The sequence below is a fragment of the Homarus americanus genome, unplaced genomic scaffold, assembly GCF_018991925.1.
Source record: "Homarus americanus isolate GMGI-L3 unplaced genomic scaffold, GMGI_Hamer_2.0 scaffold31037, whole genome shotgun sequence".
Taxonomy (NCBI): Eukaryota; Metazoa; Arthropoda; class Malacostraca; order Decapoda; family Nephropidae; genus Homarus; species Homarus americanus.
In genome coordinates, this window is record NW_024722227.1 from 26,052,002 (window position 1) to 26,078,792 (window position 26,791).

General features: G+C 37.4%; 1 protein-coding gene across 1 annotated transcript in view; it reads left to right on the forward strand.

Annotated features, from left to right (window-relative positions):
- LOC121862666 overlaps positions 1-26,791 on the forward strand; it is a 104,318-nt gene that overhangs the window by 25,925 nt on the left and 51,602 nt on the right. The window contains exons 23-28 of the mRNA XM_042360985.1: positions 3,901-4,011; positions 4,466-4,534; positions 8,135-8,238; positions 14,722-14,911; positions 15,294-15,497; positions 16,062-26,518. Of these exons, the coding sequence (XP_042216919.1) occupies positions 3,901-4,011; positions 4,466-4,534; positions 8,135-8,238; positions 14,722-14,911; positions 15,294-15,497; positions 16,062-26,518 (11,135 nt within the window). The remainder of the gene's footprint in view (positions 1-3,900; positions 4,012-4,465; positions 4,535-8,134; positions 8,239-14,721; positions 14,912-15,293; positions 15,498-16,061; positions 26,519-26,791) is intronic.

The following is a 26,791-nucleotide window of genomic DNA, read 5'->3' on the forward strand; positions in this document are numbered from 1 at the left end:
TACTCAGAAGGAATTCTTAATTAATTAATTCATGATACTCCCATTCCTTGTTAATGTTACACAAAAGTATTTCTCTCATAAACAAAGATACTTTTTTCACTGTTTATGATTACACAAGTGTAAGATGCTAACTATTTTAATGTTTTGGATTGCTACTTTATTTTTATTTCTATAACCTTGGCTATACAGTATAGTCTCGTTTTACGCGGTCAATTAAACCCATGGAAGCCCGCGTATGACGCAAAACGCGTAAACGAAATAACAGAACATATGGGATTAATTGAAATAGAGACTGGGCCGACCCCAGACCACCCTTTTTCCGACACAATACGTATGTTGTAGTAAAAATAACATCTTAATTTTATGATGGTATGCACACACAATTAATATTTAAGAGAAATATCAATAATATTAGGTTTTTTAACACTTACGTTAGTAGAAGAGATGGCTGGGCACACGGGGATGGGGGGGTTGGTTCTGAGGCAGAGGGCAAATTATTGGCCCTCACCTGTATCACTTGTATCACCTGTATCACTATCCACCACAGAGGCTAGCAGGGCCTCCTTGTCAAACCCCTCAAAGTCCATATCCTCACTATCACTTTCACTGACTTGGGCTGGCTGTGGTGGGTGGCAGGTGAAGAACTCGGTAATGTTTTGTTGACTGGGCAAGCAAGGTTAAATAGACCAATCACATCTCACGGCGGAGGGGATCCGTGGGTGGTAAGGATGCATGGCCCAATCACAGTCCGAAACTCATCTGACGTCAGCGGTGACGTAAGAGCGACCTAGCGCGCAGCTCGTCCGCGCCGCTTCCCGCGTAAATTCAGGAATATACCGCGTAACTAATAATTGGCGCGTCTGGACAGGTGCCGCGTAAATAACCAACCGCGTATAAAAAATCCGCGTAAACCGAGACTATACTGTATCTTTTTATTTTCTTTACTTTCTAATTCATTTTCTCAAAGTATGTATTGTATTTCTTTCAATACTCTTACTTATTTGTTTTTTCCTCTTACTTATATTCTCATATTTCCTAAGTTATAGTCTGTCCTGTTGGTTAACCTGGGAGAACCACATTGTTGTCTATTCTTACACATTTGTGTAATTACTATACTGTACAGTCTGTACCTGTACAGTACATACTTACATCTTAGAGCTGCCACCACCCAGGCTTTTCTTTAGAATATAACTTTTAAAATGAACCTTTCAATTAAGTTGGGAGCCTTGGTAGACACGAGAGGTTAGGCATGTGAGTTATCAGGGTATTTTTAGGGATGATCATTGTTAGAAGGAATGAGTGGTGATACACACATTATACAAAATCAATACAGTATTTATTAAAATCAAATGTGAATATTGTGACAATTTGAACTTTCACTCACAACAATAAAACTTAGGTTCAATTACTGATTACTTTGCTGTAACAATTATACAAAATAAGACTGGCCACTAGGTCTTAGTTTATAAGTAGCAAAAATAGATCTTCAGTTATCATTTACAACACTCAATAATTATACCTTCTTAAGGGTATTATTATACATCAGTGACAATAATGATGGTCATTCTACACACTTGTCAATAACACAGAATGGAAGACATCTCCCAGAACATCAGCTATGAGTATATTTGGTTCACGCACATATAATATGCGAGTACAGCTCCTCCAAGACTTACAACAGGGTTAGGGACCCAAATTCATGCCGTAAAAGTCGAAATGGTCTTAAGTCAAAAATTTTTAAATTTTAGAAAATCTAAAATGGGTGTCTCTTTTTCTTCTCAGCCCCACAAAACTCTCACTTTTAAGCTTGCCAGCCATTTTAAAGTGAATTACAAACGAAACTTTGTCTGTGTACTGACGTTGGGACTCAAAAATACGTAATTTGACCAAATTTTGGTACGACTGAGGCAGGTCGTAAGTGCGGGTGGTCATAAGTCGAGTAGGTCGTAAGTCGGGGAGGAGCTGTATACTGTATCATACACTAATTCTGGTGATAGTAATATTTATGGTTTCAATAATCAACCTGGGACAGTTGTATTCCCAATTAACCGTCCACATAATGTACACAAAAATCATTGGCACATACAGTCAGGATGACTAGACTAGGCTTACACCAGTGGCGCTGATGTTCAAATAAATGCTGCTCGGCTAACTCCGGAGCCATGGCTGGAGTCGGTGCTCGAGAGTAAATCAGTGATCCCGCACTCTCACTCCCTGACGCGTCTTGCACTCAGATATTAATCCGGCTGTATTAAAGGTATCCTGCCTCAGACATCTTGCCTGCAGGCAGCTACCGATACTCGATAGTGGCAACAACACACACAGTGCCTGCAAGACAATGAGAACGAGTCAAGAAGTGTAAAATCAAAATACAAAATCTCACAACACACATCTGTCAAGGGAACACATGAATCATTCAACACAGAAGGCGCCTAGTTATGTTGCAGCATCATTTGGCACATAAGATGTTCAACTACCCTGTACTTTAAAACATGAACACTAAAATATTCAACAAAGTTCAACTGAGTTAGATTAACTTATTATGGCAGTGTTAGGTACTATGTACAGTCCCCTTCACTATTGCATTTACAGGGGCTTGTCAGGTATTGTGTAGTGTGGCAGCCATGTGTTTGTTTACATTCAATGGAAGGAAACTCTCATTAGTAAACATCTATTGAATCAAATTAAAACAAAATTAAAACGAACATCTCAGAGATAGTGATTTGTTGAATGTGTATATGACGAGCCCCTGTAAACACACCAGTGAAGGGGACCGTACATACCTGTGAGACAATGAGGACCAGTCAAGAAGTGACTCCTCGTCTCTCACACACTTGTTATACTGTATAGCCATGATGCCACATCAGGAACTTACGTAGATATTCATTTAACTCAGTTGCAGTATACAATGGGCTACGAAAATCAATGTTATGGGTGAGATCAATTTCTTAAGGCTGTCGCTTACATTCTAATCTGTGTTCGAGCTTGTAATGCAATAATTAAATTGAAAAATGCATAGACTGGCTCTCACTTTAGGCAGAGCCAGTTGGAAGAGGAACAAGGGGCTTTCATATCCCACCATTAGATTTCAGGCAGTGAGGAGTTGACAGGTTTCTCTCAAATGATTTATGACTTTCTTAAATACAAAACTGGCAAAAATTTCAATACTATACAGTCTTCAGATTCTCTGATGATAGTGAATCAAAACATTCTGACTTCAGTGGCGAATAGAGTTTTCATGTCTCATTTTGCGGGAATCAGAGTCTCGCCTCTTTTGCAAACTCTAACACACCGACTTGCTTGACAATTTTACTAAAAGTAAATACTGTACAGTTGAAGCTTTCAACATCACTCACATTGGATCTTGAATGTTTCAGCTGTAAGCAGGTATATATATTTACCAGTAACATTTATGCATTCCTTCATAAATTTAAATATACACATTTAAACATGTGATACTAAGAGATTCTGAAACACACGAGAGATAATGGACGTCTCAGTGGGGAACTCAAGAAATAAGTTATAGCTACATATTTGACGGGCTATTGAGTGTAATATGAATCATCTGATTTTAAGTTAACTAACATGTATGACTGTGGTCATTTCAACAAAGGTATACAGCACTTTTTGCTCCCTTCATTCATAAGGCACATCTAGCCCCAAAGTATACTGTTGCCAGAGTATAGTGTAGCGCTGTACACTTGCCAAGATGGTGTCACAATCATTCAGTTTGAGTAGCCATCATACTATGAGTTGGAAGCCTTTACTAATGGATGTGTCAGGGAACCTTGTCATAGAAAGAAAGAGAGCATTGGCAGGCATAATGGTTGATAGTAATAATGATAGTGATAGTAAGGTATGAAGATGTACATGTTGGGTAAGGAAAACTATTGCTTGCAGCTTAAATGGTTTGACTGGTCATACAACGTTGAGCACAAAGCCTTGTGGAGCCCTGATAAGAAACAAGTGAAGTTCTTCTGTGGAGAGACATCTGTTGAAGCTACACTCAAAGTAAGTACAATGTACAGTATTATGCTTTAATGTTTGTTTCAGTCTTGTTTAAAAGTTCTTTTGATACATACATTAAGGGTTTTGTGATCATTTGGGCACATGTATGCAAAATTTAACACCTACATAATATTCTCACATCTTTTTCATTTCTAAATTATTGTTTCCCCCACTTCTCAACTTACTAGTCATTCAGGCTTTCATTCTTTTCTTTGTTACTTTCTTACAACATTCAATCTCCAAGTACTGTTATGTATAGACACTTGATCATAAGGTGAATCTCTCAGGACAGTCATCCAAGTCAATGTTTATCTTTTGTCACAGTGTCAGTCTTAATGATTCATTTCTCAAATTAATTACAGTATATTTCCAAATTGACTCATCTTAACTAAACTTAATTTCCATTTTCATTTTTTTACAAGTTCGTTGCATTTAATATTCCAATTTAATTTTACAGTCCTCACCAAACCCTTATGCCGAGCTACAGATCCACACTAACTCAGAGGAAAGTTCCCCTGACCTGCAGGTATGTCAGGTGTATTATGTACTGTACTGTACTACTGTTATGTGGAACAATTGTCTCTGTGAAGAAGATAATTAACTGTTTGAACATAATGGTTTAACTTAATGAAGGTTTAATTTAGTGATGGTCTATGTTAATGAGGGTTGAACTTAGTGATGGTTTAACTTAATGATGGTTTAATTTAATGATGGTTTAACTTAGCAATGCTTTAACTTAATGATTGGCTAACTTAATGATGTCTTAACTTAGCAATGGTTTAATTTAGTGATGGTTTAACTAAAGATGGTTTAACTTAATGGTGGTTTAACCTTGTTATGGATTTTACTTAATTATGGTTTAGTTTAATGATGATGTGACTTAATGATAATTTAACCTAATGGTGGCTTAACTTAATGATATTTGAACTTACTGATGGTTTAACTTAGTGGTGGTTTAACATGGTGTAGCTTATTGAAGGTTTAACGGAACCCATACAGTACTTGGTCGAGTTATGGAATGTTAACATTTACCGCCCTGGTCAGCTAGAAGTTATTATTTTATTATTATTATTTGGGTGGCTTAAAGGGCACAGTTTGGAGTATAAAGCCTGAGAATAACAATATTTTGGGTTGTGCTCACCAGGAGGTTGGTGCGGGACATGTGGCTTTGGGCTGCTTGGTGTAATTTATTGTGTTGACACACTTTTTTTTTTTTTACGGGAATTAGCCCACCCGGGCACAAGTCGAACTACCCACAACGGGGAACATAGTTATGTTCTCAACTCCTGGACTTATATCTTCACTGTTCCCTCTCACATAATTTGATCACATTTATCACTTATTTATGTCTAATTTATTAATAACAGTGTGGGGTTAACGTGATGTAGGATCGCACTAGGATGGAGGTGAGAAGGGAACTCAGCTATGGCGTTTTCTATATACAGTATACAGTATTATATACAATGCAGTGCTTGGGAGTTGCTAAGTGGTGCGGAGCTTGTTGAGAGGAGGTCTTGTCTGTTTGAGAGCACTGAGTAGAATGCACTTCTCGGCGAGGCTGTGGGCTTATATACGAGTCCACCGGAAGTAAGCGTCACTGGTGGCTGACCCCCCGCGCAGTCCAGACAGCTAGGCTTGGCAGAGAAACTCGCCGCGGGATCGGCTGATCAGCGACTAACGACAGTGGCAGTTGTAGGGGAGAGTATCCACTACAATACTCCCCCTCCCCTCCTAGTGCTGCAGGAAACTTGTTGTCGGCAGGGTTGTATTTCACATGTGAGACATAACGGGCGGGGGGTGTGAACCACTCGGCCGCTATGGGCGACAACTGTCGAGTAACACGAGATCTGTGGGAGAAGCACAGGGAGAAGGAGGTTTGTGGATAAGAGAAGGTTGAGCAGGCGAGGAATGTACCGTATACAAAATACATGTATACTGTATAATTGACCTAGGAAGTGATGTCTCTGTTTTCAGTATGATTGATCCAAACAGCAGAATCTGGCAACTACATCATAAGGGTGATGTGTGAGTGGGAATGGAAAGCTACTACTCCATTATTAGTGCCCAATGAACTGGCTGCTGTTGTAGGGAGTTAGTATATTGATGAACTCCTGGAGTGACTATATCACTGACTAACCTTTTCTTAGCCTTTCATTATATTTTGCAGGTAAAAATTTTTCAGGTGTGTATTGAAAGTGAAAGCACTAAATCCCAATTCATTGCTTTAAAGGACAAAAAAAATATGCATGTAGAAAAAAAAGGACAACCAGCCCAAGATTATATAGCAACACAAGGCATTTACTCTTATGTCTGTTGCTGTTGTCCTTGTTTAGAAGTTATTTTACTTTAAGAACAATATAAAAGGTGTTTTGTTGCTTTAAAACAATTATTACCGGTAATTGAATAAGCATTCATAGAGGCTAGCAGTTTAGCCATTTTTCATCTTTTTTCTGAAGTAATAAGTGGACATGAAATGGAAATCTTTAATGTTTTTATTTTATTCTTTGGTGATAAAAATGCAATACCATCAGAACATATTGGCAATTAAGTTTCTTATAAACGTTTATTTAAGATTGCAGCCTATCTGAAGCTCAATTTTTTTTTCCAGCCTAACATTCATCATTGTCAATAGAGGCGGTTAATATGGAAAATATTTGTTTACATATTCAGTATATGAATATTAATTAAATTTATATTTTTTACTTGATAAATATTTCAACTTACCACAGTTAATGTACAGAATACCTGTTTATTTTGACATCCAATTTTAACCCTGTAAAATATTCCTTAATGTCTCAGAGCAATAATCTGTATGCCATAGTCTTATTACAGTAGGGACGGGGTATATCGCGAGATAGGGTCCAACGATGTTCGTTATATACTAAATCGTTATATATAATTACTTGTAATCAATGGGGAAAATAGGGTTAGGTTCTGGAGGCCAAAAAAGTGACTAAACTTAACTTAACGAGTTGATTTTCTTACTAACTAAAGCACCACTGAACACTAGACTCGGGAACAACAGACTGTTTCAATATCAATATTAAGGAACACCAGACTCGGCAGCTGACGCATCATCCCAGGAACACCAGACTCTGCAGCTGACGCCACACTGCCTCCCTCACTTAACAATCCCACACGAATACCAAAAATATTACTTACAGTATTAAATCGTTTCCATTAAGCTTTCCGTTATCTTCACTTCACTTTTCACGTCACTCGCAACCCATTTACTCTCACTTTTGAAATTTAAATCTGCACCAGACTCGGCAGCTGACGCGCCACCCCGAGAACAACAGACAACACACTGCCACCCTCACTTAACAATCATAAACTAATAAACCAAAAATATTACTTACAGTATTAAATCATTTCCATTAAGCTTTCCATTATCCTCACTTCACTTTTCACGTCACTAACAACCCATTTACACTCACCTTAGAAGTCGTAATCTGCAGCAAAGTCGGCTGCTTTCTCGTCACTCACTCAGAAAGACTGAGCGGGCAAGTGTGAATGTGTGACTGAGCAGCCACGGTGGCGCCTCTGGTGAGTAAATAACGCATTTGTTTGCCTTGGCGGTACATTTGAAAAATTTCCTGCCCGGTTTCCCTCGCGAAATAAAAAAAATATCGCTATATACAGTTGTTTAGGAAAATTTTTATAATTTTGGTAGCCGCGATATAAAAAAATCAATATCCTGTATACAAAGTCGCGATATATCTTGACCCTACTGTATTTCATTTAAAATTATTTTCATAATTTAACTACTGTACATGATTTGCTTCTACAATATTCTTATGAAAAACTGTTTTAGCATTTATTAACTAATTTCTGTTACTATTTCAGAAAATTGCATTCCACCTCAAAAGGATAAAAGCAAAAATAATGCATTTCTATTACTTGCCAGATACCACTTTCTGATTGAAAGTTTCCGGACGTAGTGACATCATTTATTTGGGTGATTGTTCAGTACAGTACAGTACTGATAATCAGAAAGCCAACCTAACCAAGGGTAGCCCAAAAAAGCTGTTAGAATCCTATTTCCATTTTTGGATTAATAAGTATATTTCTGAGTCTTCCACATCACTGACCATTTAATACATAAGAATTGTTTCGATGTTTTAAGATAGCAATTAAGAAGCAAGAGCAGACAGACGACAACACCGGATATGAGGCCTACGTGAAAACGGGCAGTGACATCCTCTTCCACTTCTCTTCTATTTACTCTATGTGAGTGTTGATGATTGTGGTTTGATATAAATGACATCCACCTTTTTTTTTTTACTTTCCCTTTTACTGTTTCACTTCCATCTGTTGTTCCTTGCTTTTTTTTCACTCTGGTAAGCCTTATTCTATTGTACTGTGATACAGTGCAGAATAACCTGAATCAAGAGTAAATGCAGACTCTTTCTCCATCCAGTGACCATCATAATCTCTGGTTGCCATAACAGATGGGTTCTGTCTGTACTGTTCCCTGCCACAACACAGCCCAAATATATCTGTCTGGTTTATCTTCACCGAACCCAGTTTCAGTATTTATTGTGTGAGTTAGCTTTGACAACCTGATGTCAATTCTTCAGGCAACATGTTATTCTGTAATATTTCTGGTGAAGTGCTTCTCCTTAAGATCATTTCTTAGAACCTCATCCCATGTTATGCTTGGTTTAACCGTAACTCTCCTCCTCTCCACATTTAAGCTCAATTATTCTCCCCCATTCTCTCCATTGCCTGAACCATCTCAAATTACCTCTGTGCTAAACCTCTACAGTTGTCTCAGTAACCATAACCCTCTTAGTTCTGAACAGGGTTTCCTGTCTCAACATCATATTACACATCCATCTCTTCATTCTCATTTCAGTTCAATAAACTCTACATAACTGCCCATGTTTCACTGCCATAAAGTAATACTTTTTAATGTTGACTACATACAACTTAACTTTCAAATTGAAGATGAGATCCTCGTGACATCAGTAAAGACAACTGCTCCTTCAACTTCTTCCAGCCACTTGTAACTCTTGCAGCTCAGCTAACATCAGCACCAACTCCAGCACAAATCACATCACTCACAAAACTCATTGACACTTTCCAGGGATATATCCTCAGTATTGAGCTTTAACATCCATTTTAAACCTTGATGATTACCTGTACACACGGAACACTTAAATTTAGTAACATCCTATAGTCTGCCATTTACACCACTACACCTCTTGTATACTCACCTTTCTTACTCCCAGCACATCATTGAAATGAATGTATCCCTCGATTTATGAATGGGTTAGGTTAAAATAAATTCATTAAGTGAATTTTTGTATCGAATAAAAGAAACCTATGGAAAAAATAGGGTTTGATTTCCAGTGACGTGACAAAAATACCCCAATATTATTCCTGAAAAACGTGAAATATTTAAACAAACAAGAACAAAACCTGCCTAACTAATGATAAATAGTACACAGCTACTGTAATTTATTACCTAATACATGAAAACCTTGAGCTGTGACCTCTTGTGGGGTAAGTGTCCGCCAACTCCTAGTACAGTAAGAGGACTCGACTGAGTAGTGCCCTTTGAGATGAGTATACACCTCAATTAGGTCCCCCCTTGCCCATCTGTAGTATAAGCTAGGCAATTGCAGGCTCTCTAATCTCTCAGGATAGCTGAGGTCTGGTGGCCCTGCTTTGGACATTTTCATCAACTGATAGTCCCTAGCATATCTCGGGGACCAGAAGGAGTGACAGTACTCCAGACAGGGAAGCACTTCACTCTTGAAGATCGTTACGAGGGACGGACTGTCTAGATATCTGAACGACCTTCTTATAAGATCTAATAATTTAGTTGCCTGATTCACCTTCTTCTCACAATGGCCTGAGAACTTCAGCTCATTGTCAACATACACATCTCTGTCCTTTTCACATTCAGTCTCAAATAGTGCAGTTTCTTCATCCCGTTGGGACATATGATACGCCTCCTTACCGTTGCTACGCCCCAGGTGCATCCTCTTGCACTTCATGACATTGAATTTTAGCAGCCATTTCTTCAACCAGTCTTGAAGCTCTCAGAGATCCTTCTGATTCTCTTCACAATCTGCTTGGTTCTTGATTTCCCGAAATAACTTTGCGTCATCTGCAAACATTTGTCTGGAGGAATGTATAGCCTTTAGCATGTCATTTATGAAGCAAAGAAATAACAGCGGGCCCAATACACTGCCCTGTGGTACCCCGCTTGTGACAGGTACACATGACGATTTCGTGCCATTAATCACCACACACTGCTTGCGATCATGGAGAAAGTCCCCGATCCACGCTAGGACACTTCCCTGAATCCCGTACCCTTTCAGTTTAATTTTCAGGTGCTCCTCTACTTAAGAACATTCAACTTACAAACTTTCAGAGATAGAAACATCATCACTGAGGGGGTTACCTGCAAGAACAGGTGTTTAATGTGGATGAGACTGGATTATTTTGAAGAAAATTCCAAATAGAACAAACATTACCTAAGAGGAGAAGAGTGAGCCAGGTTTTAAGGCTGTATTAAAGGGTATAGTTGTACTAAATATCCATAATCTTTTCATTTTTTACAATATGTTTGGTATCTACAAGAGTAAAGTTGGACTTACAAACAAGCCTCAGGAACGTAACTCGTTCGTAAGTAGAGGAGCACCTGTACTGTATATATTGTTGATATTGCCACCCTGTTCCAGAATTTGGGTACCTTGAGTAATTACGTTAAGCAGGAGCGCCCCAGCATAAATCTGTGTTGGCAATCCTTTTCAAGGTTGTTTCGTAGTAGATGTTCCATCACGGCATCTCTTATAATGCTCTCAAATACTTTACACACTATGCTGGTCAGGCTCACTGGTCTATAGTTGTTCTTGGAGTGACGATCGCCCTTCTTGAAGACAAGACTCACATAAGCCATTTTCCAATCACTGGGGACCTTTTGTTCATCCAGGCATTTGCAGGGGCTCAGCAAGCTCATTTCACAACTCTCTTAGCACTCTGGGATGCACCATGTCAGGGCCGGGATTCTTATAAACCTTTAGCTTTGACAATTTATTTCTTATAACCTCATCTGTGAACACAGTGTGGGTCAGTGCTGTGTCAAACTGTCTGTTCTCAAACGCAGGAAGATTGTTCACATCCTCTCTTGTGAACACCAAGAAAAAGAAATTGTTCATTGCCTCTGCTTTTTCCTGGTCAGAATCTGTGTAACTACCGTCTTCAAGCCTCAGGTCCTATACTCCTACTCGCGTTTTTAATTTCGACTTTGCGTAGCAGTAAAATGCCTTTGGGTTTGACTTGACCTCACTTGCAACCAGCCTCTGGAACTCCTTTTCAGCCCTTCTACACTCTGACTTTGCTTGGTTCCTGGCTCTTGTATACATCCTCCTGTCCTTCTCATTGTTTGACCTAACCCACGCCTTGAATTTCTGGGTTTTCTTTTTAACTTTAAGTGTATAACAAGGTTATTAAAAGAATATTACATCAACAATAAAAAAATATGAAACAGAACTCTCTGGGTTGAAAATCAGACATAGAGGGTAAGTCTGGTTGTCTACAACTGTTGTCAACTTGTCACCAAGATGATTGTTATTTATTGTAAAGTGTTATATGTAAGTAACCACAGAATTTGTCTTCTGAATAAATAGAAAACTGTATACTGTACAATTCTCATATAATTTAGGATCATTTGGTGTCAGGTTGATAAAATATTATCCTAAAAGCATCAGCTTTCCTGAAAAAAGAATCCCACACTGAATACCAGGAGTCATTTGTTCACAAAGGGCAAACAGCTGATCAGCTTACCACAATGTCTGTCTTCAACACTTAGTAAATCAGTACAGTACAGTTGTGTATTTATCACCATTTAATAAATACTATTGTAGTGTATTCATCATCACTTACTAGATACTATTGTAGTGTATTTATCACAATTTAATAAATACTACTGTAGTGTATTTATCATTACTTAATAAGTAATATTGTAGTGTACAGAATTATTTATCTGCATATACCCTGGTTTATTCATTAATCATTTGTCTAAGTGTACAAGTAGCCAATTGAGCCATCATACAACACTCAAAGGTAGTAAATAACGTTTTTAAGAAGGCATCTTCATATCAAATACTATACTGTACAGTGTGTTATAGTGACCCTTGTTGTAAGCTGGTCTGCTGAAAGCTCTCACACAAATGCATTTTGAGTAAATAACCTTCTGATACAGCTTATCCTTATATTTTCAAGTTATATTACAGTTACATACAGTATTGTATTTTTTCTCTATTACAGAAGATGTCATACAGTATTTATCTCCTTAAGCCAGAATCCCTCAAACCCAAAATTGTCTGATGTCGGAATTGAAATTTGCTCGTAAAATCATTCCCAAAACTGGATTTTTCCAGAAAATTCCGGCTTTGGGAACAATTTTCAGAGGCGCACATTTTCGGGGAAAATTTCAAGAAAATTTTCCTGGTACCCAGAAAATTTAGGAAAATTCCAGGGACGGGGACTTTTATTCTGGGTTTGAGAGATGAAAATCAGGGTCATTTTCCGAAAATTCCGGGGATGGGGAATATATTTCCGGGTTCGAGAGATAATCTAATGAGCAATTTCTGAAACTTCCCAGAATAATTTTCCGTTACCCATAAAATTCTAGGGATGGGGGATTTTTTTCCGGCTTTGTGAGAGTCGTATCTTTATCTGGAAATCTCTCATTCCCAGAAGTGCTCTGCACCAATTGTTCCAGCTAATGGAGATGTCACTTAATCATGATGAACCATAATCCATAAGAGGCCAATCATATGAAAATATAATACTGAATCAATAAATAAATAAACCTGATGAATGTGGCAACACCTGATCAGCTCCAGCCTGCTTACATACTCAAGTGTCTTACTTCTCAGTAGGCCTACGGTATAGCAAATCTTATTAGACCACTGTGCAGTATTCAGTAAGTGTGGTTCTTTTTATAAGATTTTTTTATTTATCTTCCCCATTCCTTAATTTTTTTGTTTTGTTTACTATTTCTGGTGATCAGAGCATTTCAGAGTCCTCTCTAGTCCGGCAACCTCAGGACCTGACTGGTGCCGGACCATGGAAATTTCCGGACCATGGAAATTCACCCTTTTCCTGGATAGATAGTGACTTGTGCTTACACTTGGAAGCGCTAGCACCACGTTCACTGCTTCGTGGTCTCTTTGAAGACATATTGAAGGGTTAAATGTTGTACAGCAGGTTCTCAAATTTTGCGAGTTTTTAATTCGCCGTTATTTGGACACAAAAAAAAACACTACACAATTTCAAATTTCAACGGCGGAAACTCAAATTTTGACGGGTTTGAGCGGCCCGCCAATGTTCAGACGTGCACAATCGTGTAAACAGCGTCATTTTTCTTATGTACATAAGATTCATTATTGTTTATTACTGAATGTCTTTTTGATTGAATTAATGTTTATATGTGCAAAATGAACAATACAATTCATTAATGATACGTAGAATATTAAAACACATGAGGAGACGAGACGGCATTGTTTTCGTTAATGTTTACAAAAGCAGTGACTGACTGGTTCTACATATAAAACTGAAGAAAATAAGACCCAGGTTGTAGCTGTAGTAAAATTAATGTAAAAATTAATATGGTTGTTTTAAGTAATGTTATTTAATGTTAAAGAAAAAAGTGAGACTGCTTGTATGTAAGTGCGTACATGTGAAAACATATTGCCATTACTCTACATAAAAATATGAAAGCAACACTTATTTACTGTTCATATATATTTTAATTAATGTTTCTGAATTTAGAACAAAAATTCTACCCACCAGTGGTGGTAAAGTTGAAAACATAAGGACAGCCAATGTTGTTGTGTGTGTTTTTACTCGGATGACGAAGTTGCCAAGCCATCAGGTTCAACTCTAGCTGAAGCTGTAGAACATAAACAAATTTTCTTTGTTGTTTTTAGTTTTTATTTATTTTTATCTGTTATTTTCGTTGGTTTATAAGGATGTTGCTTTATTACAGGTAGTAATTCGCCCAAAAAGTAGGGTAAATAAGGCAAAATTTAGCCAAACATCAAAAGTACCAGACTCAAATTAATTTTCTCCGGGAGTTTCCGGACCACAGAATGCCGGACTAGAGTGGGGTATGCTATAACGAACGGATCCTACTACGAATATTCTTATAACGAACGGTTTTACCTATAAAACTGAGAATGCTATAGCGAACGAAACTCCTACAACGAACATTATTTAAAAAAAAAAAAAAATTTTTTTTTTTTTTTACTAATTTATTGTTTTTTATTACAAGTATTAATGATATTCTTTATTTCAGGGGTTTAGATGCATATTTATGCACTTTTTTACAATTTTTACAATTTTATATTATATTTTTCAGTGTTAAGTAGTTGTATTTGGGGGCCTGAAACGAATTAATCCTATAATGAACGAATGCTATAACGAACAAGGTTCTAGAACCAATTAGATTCGTTATAGCATACCCCAATGGTATATATATATATATATATATATATATATATATATATATATATATATATATATATATATATATATATATATATATATATATATATATATATATATATATATATATATATATATATATATATATATTACTCTACATATTTCAGTGTTTGAAATATACTGTAGAGTAAATAGATGTGATATATGAGACTATAAAATAAAGGCCTTTCCATTTTCCTCACTTAGACACCATACATTCACGAGCAGTATAAAACTGTTAGAGAGTGAGATACAGGTGTATGGTGAACACAGCCAACCTGAACCACATCTTATGGAAAGCAAAGCACAAGTTACTGTCACATTACCCTCAAAACGGACCTTTGATTCTTTCCTGAGTTTTTCACACTCCTACGATGGCATCACACGAGATGTAAAGGTTAGTGGGGATTTTACTTAAGATTATGTTAAAATTATAAATAAAAATAAGTGTTTCACTGAAATCAATTTTTAAACAACAAGTCACAAATATTATGAATGATCCTACTTTGGGGCCAGCAGACTACTTGCTTGCAAACCTAATTTGACAGATACTGTAGTGCCATGTCTACTGTATACTATTTGGTTATTATGAAAAATATTGATTTATTATCTTTACACTTGAATCCTTCCAAATAGACTGATCATTTCATATTTATAGTCATGCTACCTGTTTTATATGTGTGCTTGGAAAATGTGATAGAGTGATGCCAAATTGATTTTCCCATAATACCAAACAGTAACTATGATGACTTCCTTCATTTCTTTTTTTTTTCCTCCAGGTTTCCCATCGTTATAACAACGATATCATCGAAGGTCACATGACTCTTGCACATCATGATGGTTGGTTCATGGATGACACGCTCAGCTTCATCTTCTCTCTAACAACACCTTTTGCACATCTACACAATGTTGGATTTACCTTTGAGAGCCATGGAGATCCCTCACTGCTGGACTTTGTTGAGGTTGAATGGGAAGATCTGAAGGTGCAGTACCTCATCTTTTCTTTAGTTTTGTATTATCTCTAAGCTTGGTATTACATCTCTCACTGTACTCTTTAACTTTTATCTAAATGAGTAAAGCGACATACGCCCTCCTCTGTTTTCTGTATCATCCTCCTTCTCACTCATGTTTATCTTTTGTCATCTAGGAACTTATTTTCCTTTCAAATTATTATCAGTTTCACCAAGATTTATTCCTCTTACCTTTCTTGTTCATGTATTATTTCTTGTATATTAATCCTTTCCCCATGTCCACATCATACATTCTCTTCATTATTATACAGGGCACAGGTAATTTTACTTGCTTAATATCACATCCATTATAAAAGATTTACTGTATATTCTACCTGAGCAAGTTGAGGAAGTGAATAATTTTGTGTGGATATTTCTACTTGCTGTCTTTGCCCTACCCTATTATTTTCTTGATTTGCCTTCCACCATTGTCCTTTATTATTTTCTCCATTCCTTGATCTAACCCATAAACATATAGAAGAAAAATAAACATAACAGAGAGATAGACAGAAACTGCACAAGTATCTCTTTCAACAGATTCGTGGGGAAGCCCAGCTAAGTGACCCAACCAACCTAGAAGCAAAATTACTGTATGAAGATGGAGGTACTTGTAACTCTCACATCCACATATATCACAAGTTTGATGGCTTACAGTACTTGACCGGGGCAACCTTAGGTGTGACAGCAGCACATGCTCCTTGGTCAATTCAGGTTATCACCAATTTGGGTCAGTCTGGCATGGAAGAATCCGTGGAAATTCAGCTAAGTTTCCAGTCTCCCTTGTTAACAGTGCCTTTCCAGCTGCATGGAACATCTAAGGTTGCAGAGAATCATTTAGCTCTTCATGTTCAGGCAGAGATGGAAGAAAAAGTAACACTTACATTCTCTGGAAAGAATGAGTTTGAAAATATGAATACTCGAAAGTTCTTAGTAGGTTTAGACTTTAACTCTCCTTGGACCGAACCTGTGCATCTCAATATCACAAATACTCAAAACGATGACTGCTTCAATGTTACAATTGACTTCTGGTCATTCTTGCACCCAATCAATTCACTGACAGCTGAGTTTAATGCTGTTTATGCTGTGCTCGATGACATCAAGGCACACTTTTATCTGTCACATGATCAGTTTCAGGTTAATATGGATTTATCTCACAGTTTGGCTGACAGAAGTATGAATAATCACTTTGAAGCCTCGGTCAATTCAGCAAAAATTACTGGTCAGTTTGATGCCAAGTGGGATGGAGACTTTGTCCCAGTAACTACAACTGGACAGTTATCTTTTGTCAACTTGTTTGAACATCAATTCGACATAACTTTGTCTCAAACTAAAGAACATAAAATTTTCAAAACCGAATTGGTTGGTTTGTGGGATGAGCTGATATATAGAGTGGATCACCAGCTTAATCTGAAGAGACCTTTGGAATGGTCGAATGTGTTGCAAGTCACGCTTCCAGATCAAGAAGAAGCTATTGCTGTTGAAATCTCACTCAATGCTCAATATGACTTTTCTTCTGTAAACTCCAGTATCTACTTTGTCTCCCCTTGGACTAAAGATACCAAAGTCGAAGCTGCATTACAAATGACAGATTCTCTAACAAACTTTGAATTTAAATTATTTTATGATAATGATTCCATTATAAAATTGATACTACAGTCTACTGGCCCAGTACATTGGTGCCTTGCAGATCTAGAATTAGAAGTGACTTCTTCTTTCTTCAAGAGAAGTTATATTAAGTGGGAGCATAATTTGGAAACAGAAAATCTTGTATTCTTAGAGATCACCCATGGAGCAAACTTCCCCTCAGAAGGCAATGACTTCTATTTCAAAGGTACAGGTAATTTGGTTTACAACCAGGGGTGGTATGATCATGAATTTTCACACTTTGACTACAATCTCATATTTAATTACCCCAGATCACAAATTGACTTGATTTCTGAAATGAATATTGACTCACAGTTCAGTGGAAATTTGAGAGCCAAGTTGAATGACTATGTCTTCTCCATAGGATCAGCTGTTTATGACGGATTGGTTTTCAAGGGTACAGTTGGTGTCCCAGAGTTAATGTATGAAACAGAGTTGAAATATGAGATGGGAAACAACAACTTTCCAGATTTGCACTATAGACTGGCTAGAAACTCTGTAAATGTTTTTACCTTTGCAAATAAGTTTGGTTCTGTCTATCCCAAATTTGATGCCTTGTTCACCATGAGTGTTTTAATGGAGAGAAACAATATGGCCAAGAATGGGCAGTTGAGGATGAAGGCTGATTTGACAAATATCCATGATTATGCCTTCAACAGCACACTAAAACTGGAAACTGACTTTGAGGGCTTTGAAAATTATTGGGCTGAATTAGATACAGATGTGAATATCCAGTCTGCATCTATTGATGCTCACTTTAATGGACTTTTGCACATCAATGACTGGCATTACAAAACAAGATTAATTGGCTCGCTTGAGTTGGGACATGATATCAGTTTGGAATATACATCATTCTATGATCTAACTTATGATGAACATCAACTTGACCAAAAAGAAGTTTCTTTTTCATTTACTATTACAAATGATGAAGTCTTCCAGGGCAAACTTACAGTTCAAGTTGGGATTGATGATCCCCAGTGGACGTTGTTCTTATATTATAGTAAAAAGGAACAAGCTTTTGAAAGTTATGTTATTCCTGGTAACACGAAGAAATATGAAATGTCAGCCCAGGTCAACAGACATAAATTTTCCACAGATGCCCAAATAACCAGTTCCGATGGCTCAAAATTCCAAGTTCTTCAAGGAAGCATAAACTGGAACATCAGGAGGCGAAAGAAGCAGTTTAGCATTAATATGAGTTCAGATTATGATTCAATTAAGAAAATCATGGGACAGGTCATCCTACAACAGAAGAAAGGCTTGGCAGCAAATGCAAACTTCAGAGTCAATGAAGAGAATTTTGTTGGCAGCATAAGGTACATCTTTCAAGATGCAGAAAACACTGGCAGAATAAGTATTAGGGCTGAAAATAATATTTATTTGCCCTTCAAAACTGACACCAATATAAACTTCTCCATTGCACCAAACAAGTATGAATCTGATCTGGTGATGGATCTGAATGACCAAAAAGGTTGGTTTTCAGTAAATGTGAAAGCTAGTCTGCCTGACTCATACCTTCGACTTCAAATTCCTTATGAAGGATTTGAAAATATAGATCTAACAGTGAACATTGACGTGGAAGACAACTGGGGAGTAAAAGTGTCAGTTCAGGCTCCAAAATTTTGTGCTAATTTTGAGGGTACACTTCATAAGTCTCTGGAGAATTTATTAATTACTATAAACATTCAGAGAGACTGTACAGGAGAAGCAATGTTTGCATTTAAATTCAGTTATGCCATAGACAAAAATTCATTTGATTTATCAAGTAATTGCCATATGCAAGACTATGGTTCAATATATAAATTTGAGATTATTAGTGTTGGTACTTTTGGTGAAGGAAACCTGAAGATGGAAGGACAAGTTTACCCACAACACTCTATTGGTGTGGAATTAATATGGACCTCACGTGAAACTCTGTCTTTCATGATACGAGCTTATGACTTATATGTTGATGTAACACATTTCCAGTTCAAATATTCCTCCTCACTGAAAATTACTGAAATCATCCTTGAACTTAATCAAAGAAAATTACTCTCAGTTGATGCTAACTATGACCTGCAGCCAGAAGAGACCATGATTGATGCCACATACTCTCACTCCCTGTTTGGATCATCACTAAATGTAAAATTCACAGCAGAGATAAGCATGAAAGAAGACGAGGGAAACATGAAGCTGCTTCTCACAACTGATAAAACATTTGAGCAGGCTGATCTTTTTATAGAATATAATCTGAAAGAAGAAAAGCAAGGGAACTTTAAGCTATCAACATCACTAGGTAATGCTGAAGGCAATGTTGTGCTACAGGAAACAGAAAAATTATTCTCTGTCTCTGCAGATATGATCTCAAGCCTGCATTCATTCCGAGAATATTATTTTAAGTTTGATCATGAGCAGGAAGCTGATAATCATCATTTTAAAGTCATCAGTGTGCAAGATGACATTGAATTCCAGCTTAAAGTCTCATCAGTCATGGAAGGTGACACATCCATGATCAATCTTAATCTTCTGACACCATTCAAAGAATATGAGAATTTTGATATTGGGTTTAGTTACCCTGAGCCAAATTCACCAGAAAAACCTTACTTAGCTCATATTCACATGCTTTTATCTGGAAGTTTGTATGGAATCAATATTAACCACAATCATCAAGAATCTTGGAGAAGTCAAAAGACAGAAGTGACATTCATATCTCCAAAAGATAAATTTAGTAATGTCTCTGCATCCTTCATGTATGATATAGATGGCCAAGTAGCAGTGCAGTTTAATGCCTCTCAAGGCAGTTTGGGAATTGAAAGTACATGGCATTATACAGAAAGAAATATATTTGTCAGTATAACATTTGATTTAAAATGTTTTGACTTGGGTAAATACTTATTTAGTGCTGACATTCCTCTCCTTCTCTCACAGAATGGTGAGATTATATTCGAGCGCCGTGAGACAGATTTAGATCTTATTGCTAAAGTTACTACTGGAGAATTCTTCAGACATGCGAACATCAGTTTCGTGTTGATGCAAATGAAATCTTCAGTGGACAATGCCTCATATTATATGATGAGTTATGAACTAGACAATTCTCTCAAGATTGATGGGCAGTATGAGGGCTGGAAGGCAATGGCAGAACTAGAACTTGGAAGAAATAAAATTCCTGGGATGTCAGGAAGTTTTAAGATTAATACAAACATTGAAGGCTATGAAGCAGTAGACGGGATGTGGAACATAAGAAAGAGAGCTGAAACTTACAGTGCTGAGATCAATATAGACATGAAACACCAGGGAACCATAGCACTTAGTGTCATATTTGATGCTCACCCCCAGGGTGCACGAAAGTCCTGGGAGAGTGGGAAGCTGACCATATTCTTTGAGTCACCCTTCACCTTGACTCATCATATAAAGGCAGAATACCAGTTAAATGCTTTCAGTGTAGCAGCTTCTTACCAGTATGGCCTCGATACATTCCAAATTAAGTTTAATTCAAAACTCAAACGGAAGGTTGGCACAATCTCACTAACAGGTAACATTCCAGTACGAGGAATTTCAACATTTACCTTCGACCTCAACTACGGGTTAAAAGACACTATAATTGCCAGTTTGGTGGCAATTGTTGAACAAACGACTGTTGAAGCTAACTTGGAGCTTGGTTCTTATGGGATAGTTGGCTCAGTAACGTCATCTGTGACATCACCATTTGTTTTGCCAATAAAGGCAGCACTGAGCTGGTCTTTCAATGATGAGAGTTCAGTTTATGTCAAAGCAACATTTGATTCTGGAAAACATACAGGAGAATTGAAGATGACCCTTGAAGACACCCATAATTCAAAACAACTTGAATTATTGATGAAAGCGCCATTTGAAATGTTTTCCACATTTGATTTTAGAGGACAGTTTACTTCCTCGGAGTCTGACCATCTGCATGCCTCAGCTAACTTGACTGTAAACCACCATGTCTTCAAAACAGAATTCACTTTTATAAATCGTACTTCTGAAATTAAGTTAGAATTTTCTGGATTTATAGAAGTTTTTGGAAGTAAAGGATCTTTGGAAATGGTATTTGGGAGAATTAATTATGTCTATGAAAGTACAATGTCAGGTAAGATGACTGGCTACAAACCATTCCATATAGTCTTGACTTTTGATAGTCAACACATCCAGTCAACAGTAAAATATAACAACGTGACTTTATTAAGTGCACATCTTAATTTCTCCCAATTAACCATTAAATTTGCATGGGAGGACTACACTTACTTCAGTTTGAGAGCTCATCTCACCCCAGCAGATGATGGTTATGAGTTTGAGCTTGAATTAAATAGTTCAGTGACAAAACCATTGACAATACAGCTCACCTACTCTGATTCTGATGGCCATAAGGGAAATGCTCGTATAACACTCGGCGACACGGTTTACAAAGTGAATGCCACAGTACATGCTCGAAAAAGGCAGTCCACTCTAGAATTTCATTTAGACTCATCAGAAAATCCGCATACACCAGTTATTGTTAAGGTGGCATATGACTTGAAGTCCTTCCTCAGAGGTAGGATGAACTCTATGGAGGATTTAGCTTCTGCTTCCTTTGAATGGGGAGATGCTATTCATCTTAAAGTAACAGGGATGCATCATAGAAATCGCGCCAAGGTAAATATTGAGATATCTACACCGTTTAAATCCCTGCCAAAGCTCCGCCTTGGCTTCGATGGTGAGTTCTTGCATAAGAGATCAGTTGTTGACTTCACATTCACAGCCTTTGTGGACTGGTCTCAGAAGATCACTCTCACTGGATTTTTCAAGCACAAGAATAGAAATCTTGACCTTCACTTTTCTCTTACAACTCCATATCCAATACTGGAAAAGTTGTCAATTTCCATGAAGTTCAACTCTGGTCATATAGAATCTACTCTTGAGTATAATAGCAATGAGTGGCATGTTGTGTGTGACTATACACTTTCCCCATCATTTTCTTTGACCTTAACTGCCAAAACACCTGTCACAGGATTTGAGAGTCTCACCTTTGTTACCTCTGCTGGATTGGAAGATGGTGTAATTAATGCTCATGCTGAGTTAACCTGGCAAGAAACCAATACTGTGAAATTGCAGGTTGAGATGCAATTATGGACCTTAGAAATAAAGTTAAGCACTCCATGGAAACCTCTCCAAGAAGCCTCTTTCATGACTTCACTGAGAACAGAAAGTGAGGAGCTAATGTTCATAGCAGCTCTAGTGTGGGATGAGAGAAAGGTAACAACGACCATCATCAACTCTCCAGTACGATTCCAACTTCTTAGTAAATACGAGAAGAACAGTGAAGAAAATGGACTTGCCAGAGCTGAATACCAACTCAGTGACCAAGAATTTAAATGTGAAATAGAAATACAAACTCCCTTTAAATCTTTCAAATCTTTAGAGTTGGCACTTAACCTTGGAGCACAAGATCACCAATTCAAAGGTAAATTTGATGCTAACAACAAAAAAACTCTTATCGAGTGTATATATGCTGTCACTGGTGGTAAATTTACGGTCGATATTCCTGTAGCTGGTGATTTCATGTTTTCTCTGGAAGCCACCAACATGTGGATGGAGATGTACTCACATGTCGCCTTTGTTTACCCAGAGGCTGCTGTTCCACTGACTGCATCCTTCAACTACCACATCCACCCAGATGACACAACAGCAAGTCTAGATATAAACTTTGAATCTCCAAACTTAAGCTTAGAGTCACTAAACTTTAATATGACTGGCTCTTATGATAAAGGAATAGGATTAAGTAAGGCTTCATCGAACTTGCTCTATAAGATTAGAGACAAACAACCTTCAAAATATGATATGATTTTGACTTCCAGTGTTATGGAGGACCAGTTGTCTTTGACACTTAAAGTTGAAAGTGACCGTATCAACGTTCCATATAGTGTGAAGTGCCAATTTCCATTATATAATGTGTTCTTAGAAGAAGGAATTATTGAATTTGTTATATTTAAAGAGCAGGAACAACTGTTTAAATTATCCTATGAGACAATGTTTTCAGATGAAGACTCAGTCAGTCGACACATAGTGCTGGAGTTCCCTGAATGGTCTGCTCATGCCCAGGTTGTGTTCACTGGGGAGTCCTTGAGTATTTCCTTCTCATACCCAGAACCAGCAACAAAACACACACTTCTTTTCACATGGTCCGATGATTTTGGATTAGAGAAATTTACCATTGGAGTTGAACTCGACTCACCATACATAGATAAAATCACATTTTATATGACTTTTGTGGCTCAAAGAAAATTTACTTTTTCACTGGATTCTGGAATATCTTATGGTACAAAAAAGATTGATGTGAAAGGACTGTTCCAATACATAAAGAAGCTTAGTCAAATTAAGTATAGTGTGCAAGTCACATCTGACTGGGTTGGTACACACTCAGTAGAAGCAAACATTCAGTGGTTGAGCAACATTTCTGCAGATATTATACTTAACAGTCTGGATAAAGAGCATAATATTAAACTCCTAATAGATGTCACCGCCTACACTGTAGATCTAACTTGCCATTCGCCGTGGCTCCCATACGAAGATATAATTGTGACAGGAACAATCAACAATGATTTTGAACCTTCAAACATTCAATTTGAAGGTCATCTCACAGGCAAGAGAGGTATTGATGAAATTTCTGCCCAAGTGAAGCTTGCAAGCACCGATCTCTACAACGCCACAGTCTTAGTCTCTGTGAGACAAAACTTAAAAGAAGTGTTTAAGTTATCTGGCTCTTCTGAGTTGGATGGTACTAATCTTAAAATAATTTATAGAGTGACAAGTATTATTACAGAGTTAGAAAGTTCTTTGCTTCTCCATTTTCATAATAACGATGTAAAACGGCGTATAGTGATAGAGGCACAAAATAATGCGCTCTTGAAAACATTTCATATGGAAATCATTAACAACAAATATTGGAAAAATACACAACAGATAACAGTAAGGTATAATGGATACCATTTTGAAAGTTCAGTTGAAATGGGTGCTGAGAATGGAAAGTTCAGAATGTACACTACTTCTGATTATTTCTATTACAGTATAAATGGCATTTACAATCTAAAAAATAACTTTAACTCTCACTTGAGCAGTAAGACGTCTTTGGATGCCCTTCAAGACTTTAAAATTGGTATAGAATGGCCTGCCAATGAGGATGGCTACCTTATGAGTTTTTACTTGCTTGGTGAGAATGACGAGGAAACTGCTATGTACATATACAGTATGCCCGACTCTGTGATGGGACGGAGTTTCACTTTCTTCCTCAAAACTCCTTTCAAGGGATATGAAGAGTTTGAATTTGTAACTCCTCAGTTTAATTATAAGGATTACATCTTTAGAGTGTTGCTTCAATACCCAGGTTTAAAGACAGGCATTGTTTTGAAAAGTTTGAGCTTACAAGAATTAAACTCTGATATGCAGTTCATCATTTATCTACCATTTGAAAAATATGAAATAATGTCCCTTAAATTTGAATCGGTCTCCAGTTATAGAGCAATAGATGTTCGAGTTGGCAAAGTAGGTCTTACATTATCTGCACGAATGAGTGGGAAAACTGTAGATCTTCGAGCACGAGTTAATGACTACAGCATGAAGATCCTTATTCAATCAATTTTTCAGAGACCAAGTGCATTTAGAATGAAAATGTATATTGATTTTCACCCCAGAGAACTATTGGGTGTTAACTTCTTCATGATTGAATACCAATACAATCCTTTGGAAGGAATTTACTTTTGTGCAAGGACTGACCAAGAGGAGCTCCTGAAGGCCCAAGTATCATGGGGTTCAGACAAAGTTTTTGCAATCACTACACCCAAGAGGTACCCAGCCTACCTGGTCCTAAACTTAGCATCAACCAAAGAGCGTAATGACTACCAGCTTCTTGTTGGTGTCTCACTCAGAGAAGATGGCTCTTGGGATAATTATGGATTCCATATACATCAAGAAATCCTTCAAGGTGGGCGCCATCTCTCGCTGTCAGGAGAAGCCTCAGAAAATCAGTTTCATGTGGAGGGAACATTTTCAGCAAATTCTTTCCATTTCAATGAAAGTTTAATATTTGAATTAAACAATAAGAAAATGGGTTATAAAAGTTTGTTCCAGAGAGAACCAGGTTTCTTCAGTACTGTACACACAGGTGACATCTATGTGCTGCTGCCAGCTCAAACTGTGCACTATAAAACTAATGCAACATCAAATTCAAGAGAGTTAGAAATGTTGTCAAGCTTCACATGGAATGAACAAGATCCTGAAATGCCACCAATTACCTTCAAGGTGAATTATAATGACAATTCTTTCTTTGGACAAATGAGGCATTACTTAAAAGCAGTTTTCAGTCATCCTGATGTTAAAGACATTTACCTTGAATGTGACATAAAGCAAGACCAAAACTCACCATTACATGGTTCAGCAGAACTTGTAGATGGAAACTCTCCAGAGAGGAATATTGTAATGATGCTTGACATACAACCTGTTACACAAGATGGAGAACACAACATAAAAGTCAACATCTCGCAGCCTTTCTCTGAATTTGCTCTGACCATGGATGCTCTGGTCTTAAGATCAGTGTTCACCAGGGGAGATTACAGGTTTAAATATTGGAGTTTAACTAAGGAGATATGGGAAGACTTGAATATCTTGACTGCTGTAAATACAACTAATAGTGGCTATGACTTTTCTGCAAATATTTTCTCGTCTCAAGCAAAGTGGGGCTACAGTTACGAGGGGGACGTTCATTCTTGGGATAATTCGGCCACGTTTAACATTCAAGGAAACCCAAGCGACTGTGGAGAATTTTGGAAATTTGGAACGACAATAAACAAACATTTACCTGAACTACTTGTGTATCTGGATATTGGACAGAAAGATCAGGAAGCTTATGAAGAAGGGAGGCTGAGAATTGGGTTGCATAATCCAGTTGAACTTGGGACAGTTTTAGATCATAAACGATTTGGGGAGTGGAGCCAAGATGGTGCTGTTGGCCTGAAGCTTATTACACCAGACATACTCCAGTTCATCTTTGAGTTTGACCCGTCTCTTGACTACAGTGATAGCAGCTTCTTACGCCACTTGACCTCACCTGGAGATAAGATCCTGAATACTTGGTGGCATGACCTGACCTCGACAGCATTTGCCTTCAAGCAGTGGATTTCTGCAGAAGGTCCCATAGCTATAGATGTCCTAATTAATCAGCAGACTCTACAAGCAGTTTTGGACAGTGAGACTCATCACTACAATGACTTCATTTGGAATATTCACAATGATCTCCTCATCATTAGTGAGAATATCACAACCATATGGTACAGCTCTCTGCAACCTGCACTGGCTGCTGTTCACAGCTTCATTACTATCTTGTAAGTAGGACTTTTTCTTTTGTTTACTTAGCAAGAATAATTTTGGTGAAAAAATATGAATGACTGAATGAAGATGAAAAGAGAGTTTGCTTGTGTGTTTTCTCATAGTTTCAACTGCACTACATTATGATGGGAAAGGGTAAGACAGTAAAAAAAAGGGGGGGGGGGGTAAAGACAGTTAAAAGTATAAACCTTTATATCCAGGGATATAAATAGCTTGGCAGGGGAAGGGGTATTTGATAGAGAAGAGGTTAAAATAATAAAGTGAGAGGT